Raw genomic sequence first — 22,416 nt, forward strand, 5'->3', positions numbered from 1 at the left:
TTGACAAAAATGAAACTGTAATAAAATGCTTGAATGGCATGGCTGTCATTGCTGCAGATCACCCATTCATGGCCGAGGCCTGTTCTGCAAGAAAACTATCGATGCAGGAGAGATGGTCATAGAGTACGCAGGCAATGTCATTCGCTCCGTGCTTACCGACAAACGGGAGAAATATTATGACGGGAAGGTAGGTAACAGCGGGATTTCCGCAAAGTTTGTCCGCACAGTTTGGGCGTCTTTAATCGGGCAATTTCTGTTTCTCCCAAAGGGGATCGGTTGCTACATGTTTCGCATCGATGACTATGAGGTGGTAGATGCCACGGTGCATGGCAACGCCGCCCGCTTCATCAACCACTCTTGTGAGCCCAACTGTTACTCGCGGGTCATCACAGTAGACGGCCAGAAGCACATTGTCATCTTTGCCTCTCGTCGCATCTACTGTGGAGAGGAGCTCACGTACGATTACAAATTCCCGATCGAGGACGCCAGCAACAAGCTGCCCTGCAACTGTGGTGCAAAGAAGTGTCGCAAGTTCCTCAACTGATACAAAAAATCCAAACAACTAAAGGACCGGACTGGAATTCCGTCAAGAGTGTTGCCATAATGTCTGAGAGAAAACCTTTTCGAGGGTTTTTTTTTTTTTTTTTAAGAGCACTGGCTTTGTGCCTGGTCATCAGCAGAGACAACACTTCTGCAACATACTTGATATGCAGGAAGGGCCATATTGGAGGAAGGGCCATTTGTAGAAATTCAAACATTGTGCCTCCTTTTTGTGTCATTTACATTTGGCTTGGGAAGTTTCACCTTCGTGGGGGTGAGTTGTGATCCGGTAAGAGCCTTCACAGCATTGCAATATTAATTGTATTTATATCTAGATGACTTAAGTTTTACTCCTTCATAATTTTTACATTGGCCCATCCTCCATAATTTTCTAGAAAGATGTGTCATATCTTGGAAGATGGTATGGTCCACCCAAGCTGAGATGTAAACATTGAAGAAAAAAAAAGAAAAAATCTTCGAACTTGGTTCCATTTTACACCAAAGTGCAATTTGTTGAAGGGACTCAGATCAGTAATTTACTAGAAAGTAAAAAATAAAAAACTTGGTAGAATTTTTTTTTCCCCTTTTTTTTTTTTTTTCCTTTTCTTCCTCTTTTCTTTATGTCTGTGTCAGCTGTTATTGATGCACCCCCCCCCCCCCCCCCCCCCCCGCCCCCGAATGTGCCCCGATGCCTTCAGAGCCATCATGATTAAGTAGAACCCTCCCCTAACCAGGCGTCTCTAAAAAGCTTAGAGGCGTGCACGTGCGCGCGAGCGGTGCACGGCAGCTCACAGAGAGCCGCGCAGCAGAGGGAGCCTTGGCCGTGGTACGGAAGGGAGACACGATGGAGAGAACAGGGGTTGAGATGTAGATTCAAAAAGCTTATTTTGCTCGGTCATGATAAAGTTGATACCATCCAATGTTGTGAATTTGACCTTTTAGTCTGACAGCTCGCCAGCTGTGTAGACACATTATTGATGGGATTAAGCCTCTTGAGAGAGCAAGGCAGCTAGAGATTCTGGTGGACTGACAGCCAGGGGCCTGGAGTACTCTACTGATGTGCTTTAGTAGACTTATTTATAATTGATTTTTTTTTTTTTTTTTCGGGAGCTGAGATCCATCAGGAGCCATGGATATTCCAGAAAAAAAAAAAAGAAGAAAAAAAAAACTGCATGTGCGTCATGTTGCAGGTCGTCGTCATCCTTTTATCAGAATTTGTTTTCGGTAATTTTACTAGCTGGGACTTTTGAATCGTGTTCCAAATAACAGCAGCAAGAGAACCAAACATTGCGCCCTTGAATTGAAATTTTTTCAAACAGCTAGTTTTCCTCTTGGCCTGTTGTGATAACCATTATTATGAAAATGTTCTTATTTGAATTAAGTCTTTTAAAATATTGTCTCTTATCTGTCTTTTTATTATGGACAGGGAAATATCATGCTTGCTTTTAAAGATAAATGTAAATAATGTATATTTTTCTACAAAAAGACTTAAAAGCACTCACTAGTGAATAGCACTTAATGATGGTATTTATATATTTTTTTAAAAATTGTATTTATTTTATTGTCATTTTTGTAGGAAATAGAGGTTTACAAACACTAATGCTCGGTCTCTATGTTTTGTATTCCGCTGCCTTTTCAAAGTCGTTTTTGTTGTAATTCTTTTTTTCTTTTTTAATTTGTAGCTTGAATGTTTTCTTTGATTCCAAAGACTGACGCTGGTCTGTGGCATGGTCCTGTCGGGTTCAGTCCACCAGTAGCTCTTCACCCCGTCAAAGATTTTTAATTTATATATGTGTGTATATATATATATATATATATATATATATATGTATATTTGTGTGTATATATGTATGTATATATATACTTATATATATACATATACACACACATATATATATATATATATATAGATATGTATATGTGTTTTGTTTGTTTCTTTGTTCCAGTTCTAGCTGGCAGTGCGGCAGTCAGGTGAACTATTAATATGCACTTGGGAGAGTTAAGATTGTTGATCCTAGCAGATATCTCCTCTCTCCGGCCTTATCATCCCCACATCACACGCTGAAAGTCAAGTCAACCTTGTCGGCTGCTGTGACCAGTCAGTCAGTCAGTCAGTCAGTCGTAACGCGGTAATTATTTTCCACACATCGTGTAAAATTAGACAAAACTCTTGTCCGTTCCCTCTTCAGACCTGGTCTGCGTGACAAAGAGGTGCCTTTATTTTTATGCTACACAACAGCAAATGTCATATCTTTGTTGAAGTAGTCTTTTAATTTAAGAACCACTACATCATGGCAACACTGATCAGTGCCCGCCAGCATTTTGGAATCTATTTGTTATATATTATTCAGTTTTTTTTTTTTTTTTTGTTTTGTTTTTGTTTTTTTCTGTTTTTTTTTTTTTTCTTGGCTTTTTGTGAATGAGCATCTCATTTCCAAGCCTTTGTGTCCTTGACGCTTATTTAATTAGACTTTTTGGACTGACTGGTTCCTCTAAGTGACTGAAATTGATCTCTTGTTTGTCCCTTTTAATTTACATTTCTTCATCATCTATGCTGACTTCGTTATCACCTAAAGTCCATTAGCAGCCCCCCCCTCTTTCCTCCTCATGCTGTTGTGAACTGAGGTAGAAACGTGACATGGTTTGCACTAATGCTGTGACACAGGCACTGACTAAATGCATGGAAACTTTCTTCAGACTGACAACACAACTCCCCAGTTGAGACCTCAAGCACAGACAGTCACTGAGAATACTTGGAGCTGGTGCGTCACCCCCAATCCCTCCTTTCCCGGTGGTAACCGTTCATTCAGCCTGGAATTTATGACCATTTTTAAGGCTCGAGTAAAAGTGCACTTGACACTGTTCTGCAACAAAGTGAAGGCAGGGACCTATCCAGAAGCCCTCTCTTTCATAATACTGCAGTGTGTTAAACCTGGCCTTGTTTCTTATAGTTCAGGTCTTGTCAAAGTCCCACTACCTGATCTAGAGACCTGGCCACCCTGTCCCTACAGGGTGCACCTAAGCTGGGCTTGCTGCGTTCTGCTGCTAAGGTCAACAATGAATGTATATTCCTCCTCCACGTCACCAGATTTGTGATTGTTGTCACTTTGTCAGCTACAGTACATTTGTTTTGCAAGTTGTCGTGCCAACAACCCTGGTAGATATGGACCATGCATAGGTTAGACCTCAACGGCGACAGCAGCAGTTTCCTTTCAGCACTGGGAACAACAACAGCAGTTAACACGTAACCTGTAGTGGCATTTCTGTCCGTAGGACAACAGGTTCCTTCTGGTTTAGCTCAACAGTTCATGCGCGCGTCGGCACATAAAGCCGATGCGAAGGGCTCTGTCTATGACTCTCAATCGTCAAGATCCACTTCCACAGTTTCAGGGTCAGGGGTCTTATGGTGAACAATTTATTTATTTCACTGCTGTTTTTAAACTGCACTTATACAATAAGGAAACAGTCTCCGCTTTTTTTTTTTTCTTTTTTCTTCTTTGGACTTCATTTTACGCGGCCGCACCAGTGGCCTCTCTCCTTCATTATCTGTAACTATAGTATAAATACATGACAATATTAAACGGAAACATGCATAGTAATTTCTTGTACTTTAGTATCTATACAATATATGGAATGGACAGACAAACTTAGTTACAGTAGCAAAACAGCAGTTTATAATGGTTAATAACAATGTTTCAATGTACTCTATAATGGTTTTGTGTTACAGTACTATCAGCTGAAACTAACGTGCATCATTCTTTTGTAAATTGATATCCAGTACCAATTTTGCTGTGCCTGTGAGTGTTCCTCCGCCAGTGGGGAACACTGCAGTTTTTCTTTGTTTTTTCTTTTCTTTCTGGAAAGGAATGGTTTTCTGTGATGAGAAATGTAACTGTAATAATGTGGTTGTGAACTTCTTGAAGTCAGCCATTTTATCCCCACCACACCCCTACTCGCCATGTTGTTGTAGTGAATGTTCTTCTATTCTTGTTTTTGTTTTTTTTTTTTGTTTGTTTTGTTTTTGTTTGTTTTAGTTCATTGTATGTTTTAACAGGGACTTTTAGGCGGCTTACTTGACGTGGTAAAAATTTCAAGAGTTTGGTTTGTCGAGACAGACCAGGAGTTTGAATGATCCAACCAAAATGGCGTTTTCATTTTGGAAACCTCACGTCTCCTTGGCCACCTCTCTCCCCTGAAGCTTTTGTTGTACTTATCATGTACTGTTTTTATAGAAAGTCATAATGCTGAAATAATGATGTTGAAAACATTTTAATGTATTTATTTTGTGCAACATCCAACCCCCGAATTGTTTATTTCACAAAGTCCTGGCTTTGGAGAGGTCGAACAAGTACTTAACATGTATTTGTAATTTTCTAATTGTTTCTTGTGTATAGAAATTGTCAGCCTTGGATGGGATGTGGTGTGACAGAGGGCAAACAGTAGGACGTACACAGGGAGGGACGGCAGATCATGAACAGGCTCATTTCTTATGCCTTGAATATACCTTTGTCTTATCGATGCTCCTCCTGCTTTGTGTAATAACGGTAATCACGAGTTCAACTGTCATATTTTCTCCCGTTTCTACCGTCTGTACATCGTCGAAATGAAGGAAAACCACCGCAGAGAAAATAAACCACAAACTACTTGGTTGAATGTATAATGAGGAAACAAAGTTGTACATAAGTGTAAAAAAAAAAAGTTTCTAATCATGTTTATTTTCTATGCACTTTTTTTATTTAAGTGATAGTTTAAATAATAAACATGTCTCCTTTACTCTGTTCTGACTCTTGACTGGTTCACTGGTTGGTTCTTCATTCATGCACGTTTGGATCGAACCAAAAAAAAAAAGACAACAGGATTTCGACATTTTCTTAACTTTGGCATTGTCGCATTGAGATTCATTTCATGTTTTATTTTAATTTTAATAGTTAAAGTCCTGCTGTCCGGTCCCATTCGTGTGAGCGCGTAATCTCAGGATTTCTCCAAATTTAGGTCAAACGCCCACTTGGGCTGGGTTGTTGCACAGATTCTAGATATGGTGGTCAGAGGTCGCGTCCTTCACATCCTCATCAATGCGGGATCTCATGAATGCCTGCAAGGACTTTCAGCTGGGATTTTGAAAACTCACTGTTTAGATACTTTTGTTTACTTACCCACAAAGGCAGTGGGTTGGAGCTCCTGTCTGTAAGTTTATATGGAGCTGGAGCATTTAAAAATCGGGACTCCATCACGTAAACACGACGGCATTGGTCCTTCAATGAGCCGTTACATCTTTCAGTGCCCCTTTTTGCAAAGACTGTGGCTCTGCGACAACCTTCACTGCATCTCAATCGTGGAACTGTATTTAGCTGTTTTAGCAGTTGTAGGCGTATCGATATCGGTGGCTTGAAAGAGTTAAACATTGGGTTTAAACATAAACCCAAGAGAATTTGGACATTGAGGTTAAGGGTTTCCTTTCAAGTCGCGGTTGATAAAACTGGATCAAACCAATTATTGTTTTGGAAAGCCCTCCCTTCTCTGCCAGACCAATCCAAACTCTTAAGGGTGGTCCTGCATGCTCGGGAGGAAACAAATGGCATGATTTGTTTGGGAAAAGAGAACGGTTGAATGATCTTTGGAAGATCGGTTTGGCATCGAGATTTTAATTTATTTATTTTTTCTATTTGTCAAAAAAATAATCCGGGTCACCACTTGGGATGAATTTTTCTGTCAAATGTCAGATGGGATAAAAAAATGAACATATCGGAAAGGAGAACATCCCTCCCGATTCCCATCCCCTCATCGGTCTATCACACTTTTGCTTTCTATCTCTCCGTCCTCCATTGTGCTCTCTTTCTCCCCCACAGGTCGTGGCAGGAGGCTGCCACACTGAGCTGGGATCTTTCCAAGGTTACACCGCTGGTAAAAAGGCAATATTTCTTCGCCGCTGTAGCCAAGTTGCCTGATCATGAGGGAATGTTGGGTGTCTGTATGTCATTTAAGTGCAGTCCGGATCCGCTCTACAGGAAACGTGTCATTTACATAGAGGAGATCTTTATTGTCATGGAGTGCAAAAAATATAGAAATAAAAACACAAATCATTGCAGTTGGATTAAAATTACGATTGTACATTTCTGTATCTGTACCGTCTACGTGATGGCAACAAGGATAGGAAAGGAAACTTGAAGTGTCCTTTGTTATGTTGTGGGCTTTTGTGAGACGAGGTATATTTATTTATATGGTATAATCTGGCTTGGCTAATGCTAAAAATCTTTTCTCTGAACTTTCTTCAAAGTCATCAGTCTGCAAATTTATGGTTTAGCTTGATGGGAATTGCAACTAGTTGGAAGAGGCTCCAACTGTTTTTTTTGGGCCTTTTTTAAGGCAGTTTTTTTCTATTTTGACTCTTGCACTCACAAGCATTATCTGCATTCCACTGATTACAATTTGTTGGTGATGAAGTCTCACCCTTGTATTTAGATGCTTGGTGGCAATGACTACAAAGTGGATTACTGCATCTCAACAAACGCCCCACTGATTGCATCAGCTTAGTTTGGAACAAAAAATCAGGAGGAATTTATTTGAAATCCATGCAATGCAAACTTGGCCTATTTTCCTCAGCGTCACAATTTGGATCTAATTTGATGGGAATTCAGATTTTTCCAACCTATACGCCGTGGCAAAAGACGATACTTAGTTTTTGATAGTTATCGGGTCGTGTTGTGGAGCCGCACATTAGTGCCCCTCACAGCAAAAAAGTCCCTGGTTTGATTCCAACAGGGGGGGTGCTTTTCCCGATGGAGTTCCATTTTGCTCCACAGTCCAAAATCATGCAGTAGGTTCATTGGAGAGCCTAAACTGCCCAGATTTGTAAATATGACCAGTTGCATGTCTGTATATAAGGCTCTCTGGCTGACTGAAGGCCGATCCAGGGTCAACCCTGCCTCTCACCCCGCGACCCTCAAGTACAGGATAAGCCAGGGGTGGGCAAACTTTTTGGTGCAGGGGCCACATTCACTGTTAAAATTTGGCAGACTGGCCGGGTCGGCACAAGATAGGATTCATATTAAAAAAAAAAAAACAAAAAAAAAAAAACACATTTGTAAATGGTACATATCAGATTCATCTGACATTTGCTTTGAAAATAAAACCAGCTCGGTTTTGAAGGCTCTGGCGTTTGCTCGCATTTCATGGACAAACCAGTTTTTCCCTTGTAGCTTCACGTCCAGCTCATTCATGTGTGTCAGTTTGTTCACAGTAAAGACTATTTTCAACCTTTTTTGAGCCGCGGCACATTTTTTACATTTACAAAATCCTGGGGCACACCACCAACCAAAAAGACACTCTAACACAGTACATATAATATAGTTAACAATATAGTTTTTTAGTATCAACGTTTCTGGGATTTTTTTGATTTAGCTACGAGTTCAGCAACAAGGTCGCTAGCTTTAATGGCTCCCTTGTTTACCTTTGTGGTTTTTCTTCAAAAAATAACCCGTTTCTTATTAATTGTACGTAAGTGTACGAAACAGTCGGCTTGTTTTGAATGAAAGGGTGTTTCGTTTGGAGATGGCGTTTAAGCTTGCTTGGCACCGTGGCGCTATTGGATAGCTTCTCACCACACACCGAGCACAGCGGAGTCGGTGCTGTTGCATCCCAAGTGAAAGTTAATCCAAATGAAAGATAGCTTTCGCTGTATTGCCTCGAAGCTCACTTTTCTTTTGTCTTTTCTTTTTTTCTTTGTCCATCTTCGTAACTGTCATTGTACCTCTACGTCATCGCGTCACAGACGTGACACTCAACCATCTTTCACGGCACACTGGTTGAAAATCACCGGGCTAAGTCACAAACCAGATTTGTGTCATTCAGCTCAGGAAAATTCTCAAAAAATGCTCCAAAAATGAAATAATCTCCTGTTTGAGCTCCCTATTTCATTGATCCAATTCACATCAAGTATGAATTCTGTACCGATCTTTGGCGGGCCGGATTAAAAAGCCTGGCGGGCCGGCTGTGGCCCGCGGGCCGCAGTTTGCCCACCCCTGGGATAAGCGGTATAGAGAATCCAAAATAAGCACAAATAAAGTTGAGAGATGGAAAATGCATATCATAATAAAGCTTGGGTCTCAGGAGGCTCTTGTGGTAAGAAACATTAAATAGACCAATATATTTTTTGTTTTTCCAAAGATCTGGTTTTACAGCCACACCGTTACCATGAGGGAATTTGTTGCTTTTTTTTTTACTTCACTCATGATTTGTATTGAAAAGCCCACAAATCCTGAGTCCCGGCTTAGGAACGATGGCCAGGTTAATTAAAGAGAATCACCAGATTCGAACCAGACAGCCAGATTGAAAAATCATTCAGGTCATGTGTCCTTTTTTTTTTTTTTTTTAAGAATGGAACAACCTGTTTACTCTTCCCATTACTTTAATGGTGCTCAATCCCAAAAGCCCAAGTGGTGTTTTTTAATGATCTGTTTGGTTAACAATCGATCCACTCAGCCACCCCAAAATTTAAAACTTGGATCTGATTTTCAATGAGTTTAGCCCAAAAGTGTCTGCAGTCCCTCAAACAAAAATGCATCTGGTATTCATAGCAGCTATGATATTAAAATAAAAGTAAACCTATCTCATGTTAGAAAGCCGTAGCTACACTCATTAGACGTGCATTCAAGTTTCCTTTTTTTTTTTTTGCCAAATGTTCCAAATTAACGACGAATCCCGTAAACACGGCTTTACAGGAAGTCGTAACAGCCGACGCAGAATGTGCTGATTCTGCTGCCGATAATCAGGAGCACATTCTAAAACCTGCTGCGTCTCACTTTAGCTGCGGATCTCTTCTTGCATGGTGGAGAACACACACACACACACACATATACACACACACCAGCACAGTCAAACGAAAATCAGCTCCTGTTTCAAAGAGTTTCATGAACCCTTTCCATCCGGTTCCCATAAAAGCAGTGAGCGGACCGAGCGCAGCGGTCGCAAAAGTTGTCTCCCAGCTCTTTCCTGGAGGCCTCTGTGAGACTGCAAGTTTTGGTGAGAACATTCATAACTCAACTTCTGCTCCCCCAATCCCTCCGGCCCGATCAATCATCCGCATTACGACGCCGACGCCTTATCAACCGGGGTCCGAGATTATTTTCTTCACCGAAAGAAAAAAAAAAAACCAGATAGTTAGACTTCCTCTGTTATCAACTCTGCGCAGCCTCTGGAGGATTACTGGAAAAAGAGATTACATAGAGCCCCGCTCCGGTTGAAGTTGATATTAGTGCGCCGATGGGATCTGAAGCTTAAAAACGCCCTCTCTCCTTTTACCACTTTCGTATTTTCACCTTTCCGATGCACGTGGGTATTCGAAAAACAGATATTTCATGCCACGCTGACATGAAGTTTTCGACCGCGCCTCTCGGATTCGTGTTTTGGACCCGACCCACACGCTATTATGCAACTGATTTAGTCACTCTGTTCGAGACATATCCCCTCCTTATTTTTGCTGGATGGACATCACATATTTTCCCCCCTCCGTCCTCCCTCTTCTTTCTCCTCCACCCGCGAGTTACTCTTCTCCCACCCATCCCTGCCGTCTAATTGGGTTTTATTACCATTTCCAGCTTTCCTCCCGACCAAAAAACTTTCTCTCTCTCTCTCTGGGAGGAACAACTTTCACTGGAAGGTCCCTGACGCTCACAGACGCTGACCGCTCCCGGAGACTTTGCAATATCATCCGGTAAGTTGGATTGTTTACTGGAACGTGATCTCTTGTGTTAAAAGCTCAGGGGTGAGTCGGCGCAGGTTGAGAAATACATTTCTTGGGTGGATAGAGGAGGGGGGGGGTTTGCTTGGATCTCTGTTATTCAGCATGGAAAGCTTTGGGAAGAAGGAACTGCCATGAACTGCATCATATATATGACATGTGAGAAAGATGGAGTTGTGTTTAAAGGTGGATATTCTCATATGTCTGGTTTATCAAGCAAGCTCAGAATCCCTCTTTGCTGCAGGACAGGAATTTGAAGTTAGTCACTGTTTCCAGCAGCAGGTGAGGACATTTATCCAGACTTTCTTTTTTTTTTTTTTTTAATACAATAACTACAGTGCAGTAATGCTCTATCCCTCTTTTGCAGCCAGGAGAAATCAGAGTAAACGTTGATACGAATCTGCCAGGAGGCACAGAGTCTGGAGGAAGTCGTTTCAGGAATTCCGACCAGACGCAGATTATGTTTTTGAGTGTCGGAGGGATATTATTTTAGATGGAAAAAGGAAAATGCAGGGAAATGTCAGGATGTACGCTGAGATTAAAGAATGTTATAACAACAATGACCGGTTCAAGTGGAGGCAAATAAGAGAGAAGCGCGTTTGTACACAAACAAATAGAATAAAATGGTTAAAATTGAATATGTACACACACTACAGTGATAATAGTGACGAAAGGCAGCTTGTTATTACACAAGTTTCTTAATATACAATAAATCCATGAAATATACTGTGAAAACACACGCAGGGAAGATAAATTGCTCTCTGAGTTTAAGCAGGGAGTTTAGTAAACATGGTGTTTGACTCCTCGTGTGACTGACTCCTCTTCACCGCTCTTATTGAAAACATGCTCCTCATCCTCTGCAGAGAGAGGCAGATACTCGGGAATCTGTCCTTATGTCTGTTTCCTCAGGAATGCTGACATGCATTTCCTCGCCTCTCCCTGTCCTCTTCATCCCTTTCTTTGACTGTCTTTCTTTCTTTTCTTCTGATGGATGTTCTCCCTTATTCCAGTCTGGGTGTAACAAGAAAAAAAAAAAAAACAACAAAAAAAAAACCAACCTTTTAGGCTTCATTTATCAACCATAAAACTGGAATCCTCAAAATTCCGGTTGAGTCACATAGACACACACACACACACACACACACACACAAAAAAGCTGTCCTTCCTGTTGAACTCATCATCTCGGTTTATAACAGTGTCTCGCTCCCGACAGACACAAACACAGCTGAGACAAGCTACTTTCTCATTTGCTGGATGTTGACCAAAAATGATTAAAAAAAAAAAAAAATCGGAAAATGTTCACATTTTCCTAAAATTTGTCATTTCAAATAGGACAAGTAGCAGAAACTAAAAAGTTATTTGTGTATTATTGGACACGTTTTGATTTAAAATTAGGAAAGGAGCAGAAAAGGAAGGTTTTAACTCAAATTAAAACCAGGAAGTTTCAGCTTGTTTATCATATCACAGGTCTGGTCATTTTTAAAATTCATGACATTTGACATTAAGGTTTTTCACACAGAGGTTTATCCAAACACTTTTTTTTTCAATAAAACTGTTTAGAAATGAACTGAAAGGCCGTCATATCGCTGCCATATAATTTCTGTTACTGTGAAAATATTCCCATCATTTCCCGCCACATGTCGCCTCTTCTGCACGCCATCTGCTCTTTTTAGGAGACTCAGACACCGGTTGAGCCGCCACCTGTGTTGATACGTGCACGAACATGCACGTGCTACCCGAGCACACACACACACACACACACACACACACACACACGCACACGCACAGGTATGTTACACTCTGAACACGGTGAAAATGTCCACGTTTGAATGTTCTTGCCAGCTGTTTAATTTCATAAGCTGTCAGCAACACAAATGTCATCTGTTTTATGTTACTGGCTACTTCCTGGTGGATTAGGTCAACTCACTAATATGTGATTTAGTTTTCTCTGGAACCACAGGAGCTGTCTGTGTCTCGATAAAAAAAGAAGAAGAAGAAGAAGAAGAGCTGTTATGAGGTTTTAACTGACTGTCGCTTGGTCGACGGATCGGTGTTTCATAAATCAGATGAGTCGGATTCGGGAAAACAGACTTTGCTCATATCAGGCCTCACTAACCATTGAAGATTACTATATTTTCCTGCTTTATCTATTTTAAAATATATTTCTTTCCAGTTCACATAGACAGACTCAAAATCACCTGCCACATGATGTTGAATATTATGAGAATAATGAAAAAAAAAAAAAAGGCAATTAAATGCAAAATAAAGCTATTAAATCAGTAGAATCACATCAGAGGTGTTACACAACTGAGCCTGAGTTACAAAACCTCACTCAAGTCATGGGTGACTGAGACTTTATTCAGGAGGGAGCGGAATTTTCTGGACCAGCTCGGCAACCTTGGCCCGCGTCGCTCCTCTTTGATGGCTCCGCCAAGTCAGCAGTGGGCTTCTCTTTTACCAGATTCTCTAGAAAAGACCTCAGCCGGCCAGTGCCGGCCAGCACATCTGCACATTTGTTCCTGCACAAACCGAAATCTAGTATTATTCACGAATTATCATCTCTGTCCTCAGAGTTGCGGACACGATGGCATCCATCAGGCTGTTGCGCTTGTCGCTCCCCCTCCTGGTCCTGCAAGTGCATCTTTCCCGTCCGCTAGAAGACAACAAGATCCCTCCCAGTCTGTGCACGGGTCACCCGGGAATCCCCGGCTCTCCGGGAATCCACGGCGGCCCGGGTCAGCCGGGGAGAGACGGGCGGGACGGGAGAGATGGGGCTCCGGGAGAGAAAGGACAGAAGGGGGATAGAGGAGATCCAGGTGCTCTTGTTTTTCTTTTTTGTATATGTGTTGAGTAAAAATCGTCTCCTGTGAAATTTATGATAGTTATTTATCTTCCCCCTTTCAGGTGAGACCGGAGTGCGAGGCCTGACCGGAGACAGAGGCGACCACGGGGAGAAAGGGGAGAAGGGTCAGGCGGGAGAGTGCGCCGTGTCCCCCAAATCCGCCTTCAGTGCCAAACTCTCCGAGGGCCACGCCTTACCCGTCACCGTGGGCAACACGGTGCACTTCGACAAGATCGTACTCAACGAGCAGGGCGACTACAACTCCGAGACGGGGCAGTTCACCTGCAGGGTTCCTGGAGTCTACTACTTCGCCGTCCATGCCACAGTGTACCGCGCAAGCTTGCAGTTTGACATCATGAAGAACGGACACTCCGCGGCGTCTTATTTTCAGTTTTTCGGCAACTGGCCGAAGCCGGCGTCGTTGTCCGGCGGCTCCCTGCTCCACCTGGCCCCCGGGGACAAGGTGTGGGTCCAGATGGCCCTGGGAGAGTACAATGGGCTTTACTCCAGCAGCAAGACAGACAGCACCTTCCAGGGCTTTCTGGTGTACTCAGACTGGAAAAACTCAGCTGTGTTTGCATGACATAAACATGACAGAGTCATATCCCGATTTGGGAAATGAAACAAAACTTTTTTTTTTTTTTTTTAATTTTTTTAATTTTTTTTTTCTATGAAATCTTCTGCATGAAGACTGTGTTGTTTTAACATTTGTGTAACTGGTGAAGAAACACACCGGGCAAAGCGAGACGGGGTGATGTTTATTTTGTGTCTGTTTTCTGGTTATTGCCCTTAAACTGCAGTTAAATCGTGTAACAGATGTGGCGATGGCAGTTTCCAGCTGACACCAGCGGCCACACACATGTAAACAGCATTTACACAAATATTGCACTTTGTCTCCCTCTTGGTTTCTGCACGGCAATCACGATTCACGAAGAAAACCTGGTGGTTTTATTAGGCGTGCACAGCTAACTCAAGTTTGGCCGTGTTACTTCTTCGTGCCGAGATGAGATAAAATGTACTGCAAAAAAAAATTATTATTTTGAGTCTGCAAACAGAGCTCATGATGTCACTGTATTAGCTCAGACGAGGAGGATGTGCTATCATCCGTGAATGAGTGTCTATCAGCAGGTTTTCAATGAAGCGGACAGATGGGCGGTGGAAGCAGATTTGTTTAAAAAGGTATTTTTCAGAGAAAAGTTTTTTTTTTTTTTTTTTACCCTTGCCTTTGGGGAGAAACTTGCTTGACGAATTTCCTCTCCAGTTATTATGTGTAAGCACACACAACTGTCTGCATCTGTTTAACAGATTCCTGTGGTGGTGGAGGGGGCAGGGGTGGGGCAGTGAGTTAGAAATGTGAATAAACGTGGGATGGATTATCTATTTATGAGTTCAGAGAGGAGTTGCAGGGCACCAAGATCAAGATGAACAATTAGGTGTATAAAAGTTTAATGCAGTGATAATTTGAACAAATTTACCTAGATACCAACAATGAAAATAAAATAAAATAAAATAAAATAAAATAAAATAGAATAAAATAAAATAAAATAAGATTAAATGAAATGAAATGAAATGAAATTAAATTAAATTAAATGAATAATAGTGAGAAAAAATAATAAAAAGTTTGCATCCCAATCCGGTATGTAAAGTTCAAAGCAGTGATAATTTCACCAAATTTATTGAGATACTAGCAACAAAATTAAAATAACAAAAATAGAAAAAATAAATTGAAATGAAGATTTAAAAAAAATGAAAAAAACAATCATAGTAAGATATAAATTAAAAAAAAGGATTACAATCACATAAGTTGTTTTGTTCAGTGATGGTTCAGTGATAATGAGGCCAATTTACATGGATGCCAAAAAATTAGTCAGTATACAGGACAATTAGAATATTGTGATAAAGTTTTTTATCTTCTGTAATGCAATTAAAAAAGCAAAAATTACCTTTTCATTATATTCTAATATTTTGAGATAGGGTTTTCGATTTTTCTTTAGATATAAGCCATCATCAGCAATATTAAAATAATAAAAAGGCTTGCAATATTTCAGTTGATTTGTCATGAATCCAGAATGTATGACATTTTTGTTTTTGTAATTGCATTACAGACGATAAAGAACTTTATCACAATATTCTAATTTTCTGAGACAGTCCCGTATAAATTACCTGAAACCAAAATTGCAGATGAATAGATAAATAATGATCACCCATACACACTCATACACACTGTGCAAATCCAAAAGAGTATACGTAAGAGTTTCAGCCCTTGTACAAATATAGTCAGTCCAGTTTTATTCTCAAAGCTCCACCAAATAAAACAAAAAAAAAAAAAGGCTGGCATATATTCATCATCAGTTTAATGAGTTCACCAAACAGTCCGATTCCCTTAACAGACCTGCGAGCTGCGCTGCGTGACTGCGAGCTGGAGACTTCACTAAACTCCTGATCATTGCCTGCAAAATGAAAAAGGTATTATTACCGTTCATTTGTCATACGATCCAAGTCTGTGACGTTTCTCACGGAAGCAGTCATGATTTGTTAAACGGGTGAAAACACTGACACGGACCGAGGCCCTGCAACCGCTTTATGTCTCAAACACGTGGATATGTTGGTTCCCCTTCACCCCCAGAGACTCACAGACATAATTAAGGTTTGAAAATAGCCTCGTAACTTGGAAAGAGAACAGGAGGTGGTTAATAAATCTCCCCCTGGCCTCCATCAGCTGTTTCCATAAGTTCTTCGTATGTCCATTGTTCTCCAAACTGCTTGGAATTGAGAAAACTGACATCAATCCAAGAAAACAGGGAGTCACCGGTGGGCGTTGAGCAGAAGAGCGCTGCAGTTCTGTGATTAAGTGATGAAGAAGTGTCAAAAAAAAAAGAAGAAGCTCAGATTCCTGATAGAAACATCCAGTCGGGAACTTCAAATGTAACTTTTCAACATTTTGGTAAATTCAGTTTCCCCCGACCTCAGGAGGCAGAAGGAGCGTACCATGTGAAGTCAGAATGAAAGGGTAGACTTTCTCCTCAAGTAAACAATACGAAGTTTTGTTTAAAGAGCTGCCGCCAAGGGATTTTGTTATCTTCAAGCAGACCCTGGAAAACTTTCAAACTAAAAAATAACCAGCTGCTGACTTTATAAATGACTCGAGTGAGCACCCGGCTGCCGTGTTCTTGTTATTAATCTAAATCTGGTCTAAACTGGAAGAGGCGAAAACAGAAAATCAGCAAAATGTGGAACAAAAATGGATTGAAAGTTAAAAGATTTGTTTTTTTCTCCTTTGTTCGATATTTGATGCTCCAATCTCGTGATCGAAACAACAACAATAATACATTTTATTGAGGGTAGCTTACTCAACGCTTCAAATGTGCAAATACAGGAAACAATAAAAATAAAAACGATAAAAGTGTCAAAATTGTTTAAAAAAAAAAAGAAATTAAATAAACATTATTACATAAGGATGCTTGAAATTCATGCCTTGAAATTTCAAATTTCTCCACACACACACACACACACACACACACTCAAAGTCAAGTCAAGCCAAGTTGGATTAGGTTTTATTCATAAATCACATCCAGGTTGTCTGATGAAACTTTCCATGTAAAGCAGGTCTGGAACACACTTTTTTAAACAATTGAAACCTCAGATGGATCCGGCCTTCTGTCTCAACAGGTCGGGGTAGAAAGAGAAAAGGACAGAGATAGAAAGCGAGAGTGATCGAGACAGAAGGGGATGTGAGGGTTTGGAGGAACAGGCACGGATGATCTCTTACATGGCAACAGCTGACTTCTTCTTCTTCTTCTTTTCCTTTTGGCTTTTCCCCTCAGGGGTCACCACAGCGAATCAACCTTCTCCATCAAATCCTATTTTCTGGATCCTCCTCTCTCATACCAACTCACCTCATATCATCTCTCACTACATCCACAAATCATCTCTTTGGTCTTCCTCTAGATCTCCAGCCTGGCAGCTCCAATTCCACCATCCGTCTACCAATATAATCTCTATCCCTCCTCTGTCCATGACCCAACCATCTCGGTCTGGCCTCTCTGACCTTCTCTCCAAAACATCTAACATGTGCTGTTCCTCTGATGGACTCGTTCCTGATCCTGTCCATCCTGGTCACTCCCAAAGAGAACCTCAACATCTTCATCTTATCGCACGAAGTCGAGCTCTACCCCCGTTTTTTTCCTCATTGTCACTGTTTCTAGGCCGTACGGCAGGGGCGGGCAAACTACGGCCCGCGGGCCACATCCGGCCCGTTGGTCTTTTTAATCCGGCCCACCAAAGATTGGTAGAGAATTCATACTTGATATGAATGAAAATGGATAAATGAATGTGGGGGCTCAAACAGGAGATTATTTCATTTTTGGAGCTACTTGAGAATTTTCCTGAGCTGAATGACACAGATTGGCTTTGTGATTTAACCTTTACTGTGGACATACTGACACATGAATGAGCTGCACGTGAAGCTACTAGGATAAAAAATCGCTCTGTGCATGAAATGCAAGCAAACGTCAGTGCCTTTAAAACCAAGCTGGCTTTATTTTCAAAGCAAATGTCAGATGAGTCTGATGTGTACTGTTAACAAATGCATTTTTTTTTAATAAGTATTACATCTTGTGCTGACCCGTCCCGTCTGTCAAATTTTAAAAGTCAATGCAGCCCCTGAGCCAAAAAGTTTGCCCACCCCTGCCATACGGCATCGCTGGTCTCACCACTGTCTTGGACACCTTTCCTTTCAATCTGGCTGATAGTCTTCTATCACATAGAACCCCTGACACTTTTCTCCACCCATTCCAACCTGTTTGAACCTATTTCTTTACCTCTTTTCCGCACTCTCCGTTGCTCTGGAGTGTTGACCCTTAGTATTGGAAATCCTTCAACTTCTTTATCTCCACTCCCTGCCGCCTCACCGTTCCACCGTTAAATTCCGTCTTGCTGCGACTAACCTTCAATCCTCTCCTTTCCAGAGCAAACCTCCACCTCTCAAGATTTTCCTCAACCTGTTCCCTGCTCTCACTACAGATCACAATGTCATCTGCAAACATCATGATCCACGGTTGACATGATACAATAATAACTTGAATATTTTCGTAAAAGAAATAATGGGAGACAGCTATTGAGATTATGCAGTAGATCATAGCACTCCCACGGGTAAACTGTGAAATAAGAGAGTCCAAGGCCTCGGGAGAAGATATGAGCTCACTGTCATGCATTGATGAAGGGACACGGCCAATGGAAGCAACCGGAGGTTCGCTGTCTTTGCCAAGGTCGCTACCGGATGCAGACGGTAGTGACCTGGAAAAAAAACGGAAAAAAAAACTATGCTATTTTCATCTCATGTTGGAATCCCAAATCAACTTGATGGGTCGCAATAAAGAAGGAGTCATAAAAGCCCTGATGATGCAGTTTAATCTGATAAAGGTTCATATTTTCTTTATTGCTGTGAAACGGTCAGGCCTTCACGTCCTGCCTTGCAGGCCTCCTGCAGCTGCAGCTCCCCAATACGACCGGCAGGGAGCAGTGCTGTTCCACAAGTCGGGCTCTAAACCCCCCCCACCACCTTCTGCAGGCGGAGAAGTTCAGCAGGAGGTGACAATTACAATCAACTCGTAGTTCTTATTATGGGCTGGACTGATCATCCCAGACAGCTGTGTCAACAATCAGAAACGCTGCCATGATGGTGGAAAAAAGCCGGATTAGAAAATCCCAGACCAGCGCCACATAATTACTGACAATTATGTGTATTCTTTAAACATGACACATCGTCTGCGAGTGGAAATACTGTTGCATTCGAGGCCGAAATGCCAAAAAAAAAAGTGAAGTATTAAGAGGTGAGAGTTCTTTCTTTTTCCATAACAGTGTATCAGTGAATGCGAGCCAGAAGTGAATTTGAAAACCGTTGAATACTGAGTTCTCTGGCGAGTGTGGGACATGAATAATTGTAACTGTTGGGATTTTTATTTCCCTCAGATGTGAGAGAAAAAAAGTTTCTGTCTTCACTTAGATCTGATATTTTTCAAGTCTGCATGAACCTCTTTATCGGTCGCTCACAATCTCTCAAGCAGCGAAAAGAACCGGCACCTCAGGTATGGAGGGAACCGCTTGGATATATTTTGAATTAATAAAGTCAGAGAGGCCGGAGTTTCGGACACATGCAGAGGAGATCGGGGTCGGAAGGAAGTGTCAGGGTGGATGACCAGAGAGGAGGTTTATAGATGGAGTGAAAGAGGACGTGACGTTAGTTCGGACTTTCTTATACATCACAATACTAACAATAGAATGTGCTTTTAATCGCCCCAAAATAGAGAAATTTCTATCCACACAGCAGAAAGTGGACAGTGCAGCAGAGGTTGCTCAGTAATTAATATTAAGTCAAAACAGTAGTGTACAAAAACATCAGAAAATATATAAATACTCTTGTGCAAATGAATGGAAAATAGTAGTAGACAACTGCTGCTTACAACACAATGTTAAGATAATATATATCTTAAAAGCACCAGTGTATTTTTTTTTTTTTTCAATTAAGGAGGAAAAGGAATTGAGCAGGAGTGTATGATTAAATCAAATATGGCTGCCTGGTATTGTTGGAATAGATGTAATATCAACACAGCTACTAGATTACCAATACCTTGTTTGTCTTTCAGGTATATTTATCGGTTTAAGGGACACGTCTGCAGTCCGTTTTGCTCAAATCAAGATCCAGGCGTAGCGATACTGAACTTTTTTAGAGCGCAGCGATCACCCGACACATTTTGACTTCATAACCGGGACTCTAAAGTATCCCATTTGCATTTTTATCAACAATCTGTTCACAGGAAATATGTATTTATCGGTTGACCTCCATCGTAATAATGCATGACTCCACATTAATTCACCGCATCAGAGCAATAAAACTCTAGCGATCAGTATTTACGTTTTAAACCAATTTCCTCAGCCCTGCATAAACACATTTTTTGCACAGTCTCTATGACTATGATAAGTCAAAGTCAATCAAATTCTCTCTAAGCTCTGAGGTCATAGGTCAAGTATTGTTCCTGTTTCGGGAGATTCCATCTGGTCGGCGCTCGAATACCATATCCTTCATGAATATCGTGATTAATTACGAACCAATATATTCGTTGTAGACGGATGGGGTTGAAGGCTAATGAGCTCCTCCTTGACATTATTATCACTTGTGTTTTATTTTTCAATCTACACTGCTCAAAAAAATAAAGGGAACACTTAAAAAACACATCCTAGATCTAAATGAATGAAATATTCTTATGAAATACTTTGCTCTTTACACAGTTGAATGTGCTGACAACAAAATCACACAAAAATGATCAATGGAAATCAAATGTATTAACCCATGGAGGTCTGGATTAGGAATCACACTCAAAATTAAAGTGTAAAAACACACTCCAGGCTGATCCAACTTTGATGTAATGTCCTTAAAACAAGTCAAAATGAATCTGTGTTGGTTCCTGAGTGGACACTATGATTTCACAGAAGTGTGATTGACTTGGAGTTACATTGTGTTGTTCAAGTGTTCCCTTTATTTTTTTGAGTAGTATATTTAGCTTTTCTGTTGAATCGGCTCAGGGGTTTTTGGCATCTTGTCTGAAGCTTATACTTTCAGGATGATTCTGCCGCCACTGGTGTTTTGACAGGGGCTTTTGAGAAGATTGTAGAATTTGGACTGGTTCACATTTTGATATCTTAGTTTGAGAGGGTCAAATACTAAAACGAACAGATGTTCCGAGAGTGGGGACTTGAGGCAAAGATTGGTGGGGTTTAAAACCTCACATAACTGATCATTTTTGCTGAGTGGGGACGGCAAGGTGGTGCAGTGCTTGGCGCTTCCAGTACTTCCACCTCACAGCAAGCAAGTCCCCGGTTGAAATCTGACACGGGTCTTTTCTGCGTGGGTTTCCTTTGAATTCTCCGGTTTCCTCCCACGGTCCAAAAACATCCAGAAAGTTCATTGGAGACCCTCGATCAGCGCCCCCCTACCTTTTTTTTTTGTACCAGGGACCAGTTTCATGCATGAAAATGTTTCCATGGAACGGTTAAAGGTGTGGGGGTTCAAATATTAAAAAATTATCAGTTCACAGTATTTAATCCGAATACGATTACATTTTAAATGAGGCAATTAAAAAAATGAAGCGAGGCGGTAAGGCAAAGGCGGAAACAGTCGTTTTTCAAAACAAGATCCGGAAGGTCTAATGAAAAAACTATAATTTGAACCGAGAAAGATTTTCTTTGCGGACCAGTACCAAATGATCCACGCACCGGGTTGCCCTGGATTTTGCTCAGACATGTGAATGAGGATGAATTGTTGTCTGTCTCTATAAACGGCCCTGTGATCGGCTGGCGCCCGGTCCAGGACGAGCGCCGCAACTCACCCAATGACAGATGGGATGGGCTGCAGTCCCACGTTCCCCTGAGTGTGAGATAAGCAGTATAGAGAATGAATAATAATGCATTTTTGTTGTGTGTGTATATGTATGGTAAAAATTGCAAGTCACCTGAACATCAGTAAAAATATATTTTTTTAAATCCCCCAAATATGAGGTAAAATGATTAAATTACAAAAGTAGTCTGTTTGTACTATAGCAATTAAAATGATTGTGAATAACTGAAAACTAACATAGAAGATCACATTTCTATCCCCATGTGGTTTCCGTGATGTCGAAAGTTACGGGTCTCTTGCACCTCCACGTCGGGAGACGGTCCTTAAAAAGTTTGAGAACCTCCTGGGAAGACTAAGAAATTGAACGTCTCAGTCAGAAACTGAGCCGAATATTGTAAACAGAGAAAATAGAAGCGATGTGAGGCAGAGGAAGGTTCTCTATACTTTGACATTTTCCCACGCAGCCCCCGACTCTGACCACCAAGGTCAAGAGAAAGGAGAAGAATCCCTGGAGGATGACGCTCTTCTCCCTTTACTTCCTGGCCATTCTCCCCTTGACATTGGACTTCCTTTTGCTGTTAACACAGTCCTCAGTTAGTTCGAACACGTAAACACTGATGGGGACGGAGCGGCGGGTCAGCGAGCCCGAATCAAACCGTGCGATCTGACCTTCTACATTTGTTAAGAAGAAACCACATAGTCTTTAGTTTGAGTGTGCCACTGGGGTGCCAATGTGGGGAAAAAAAAACTAAGTCTTTCATAATTGCAACTATAAGAAAACCTACTAAAAAGGCAAGAAAAAAAATCTTTGTCTGACATCACCAAGAGCATTCTACCCTCAACAGATGTCTGCTGGGGAGCCAGTTACATTTTTAGAAGCAACATTGGGAACAGGAATGAAGGCTC

The 22,416-nt window shown here is 41.2% G+C and overlaps 2 protein-coding genes across 3 annotated transcripts in view; both read left to right on the forward strand.

The window, feature by feature from the left end:
• kmt2a (lysine (K)-specific methyltransferase 2A) overlaps positions 1 to 1,014 on the forward strand; it is a 39,907-nt gene extending 38,893 nt beyond the window's left edge. The window contains exons 33-34 of the mRNA XM_086164009.1: positions 58 to 187; positions 269 to 1,014. Of these exons, the coding sequence (XP_086020135.1) occupies positions 58 to 187; positions 269 to 544 (406 nt within the window). The 3' untranslated portion in view covers positions 545 to 1,014. The remainder of the gene's footprint in view (positions 1 to 57; positions 188 to 268) is intronic.
• Positions 1,015 to 9,867: 8,853 nt separating this feature from the next.
• c1qtnf5 (C1q and TNF related 5) lies at positions 9,868 to 16,063 on the forward strand. 2 transcript variants are annotated; one of them, XM_086164763.1, is made up of 4 exons: positions 10,177 to 10,249; positions 10,494 to 10,558; positions 12,848 to 13,092; positions 13,181 to 16,063. In XM_086164763.1, the coding sequence occupies exons 3-4, from the start codon at positions 12,861 to 12,863 to the stop codon at positions 13,699 to 13,701; spliced, it is 753 nt and encodes a 250-aa protein (XP_086020889.1). In that variant the 5' UTR covers positions 10,177 to 10,249; positions 10,494 to 10,558; positions 12,848 to 12,860; the 3' UTR covers positions 13,702 to 16,063. The 2 variants fall into 2 exon arrangements, with proteins under 2 accessions (XP_086020888.1, XP_086020889.1); XM_086164762.1 differs by lacking the exon at positions 10,494 to 10,558 and having other exon boundaries at positions 9,868 to 10,249.
• The last annotated feature ends 6,353 nt before the right edge of the window (positions 16,064 to 22,416 follow it).

Source organism: Fistularia commersonii, chromosome 18, assembly GCF_037954325.1.
Source record: "Fistularia commersonii isolate RoL2024-O1a breed Wild chromosome 18, RoL_Fcom_v1.0, whole genome shotgun sequence".
Taxonomy (NCBI): domain Eukaryota; kingdom Metazoa; phylum Chordata; class Actinopteri; order Syngnathiformes; family Fistulariidae; genus Fistularia; species Fistularia commersonii.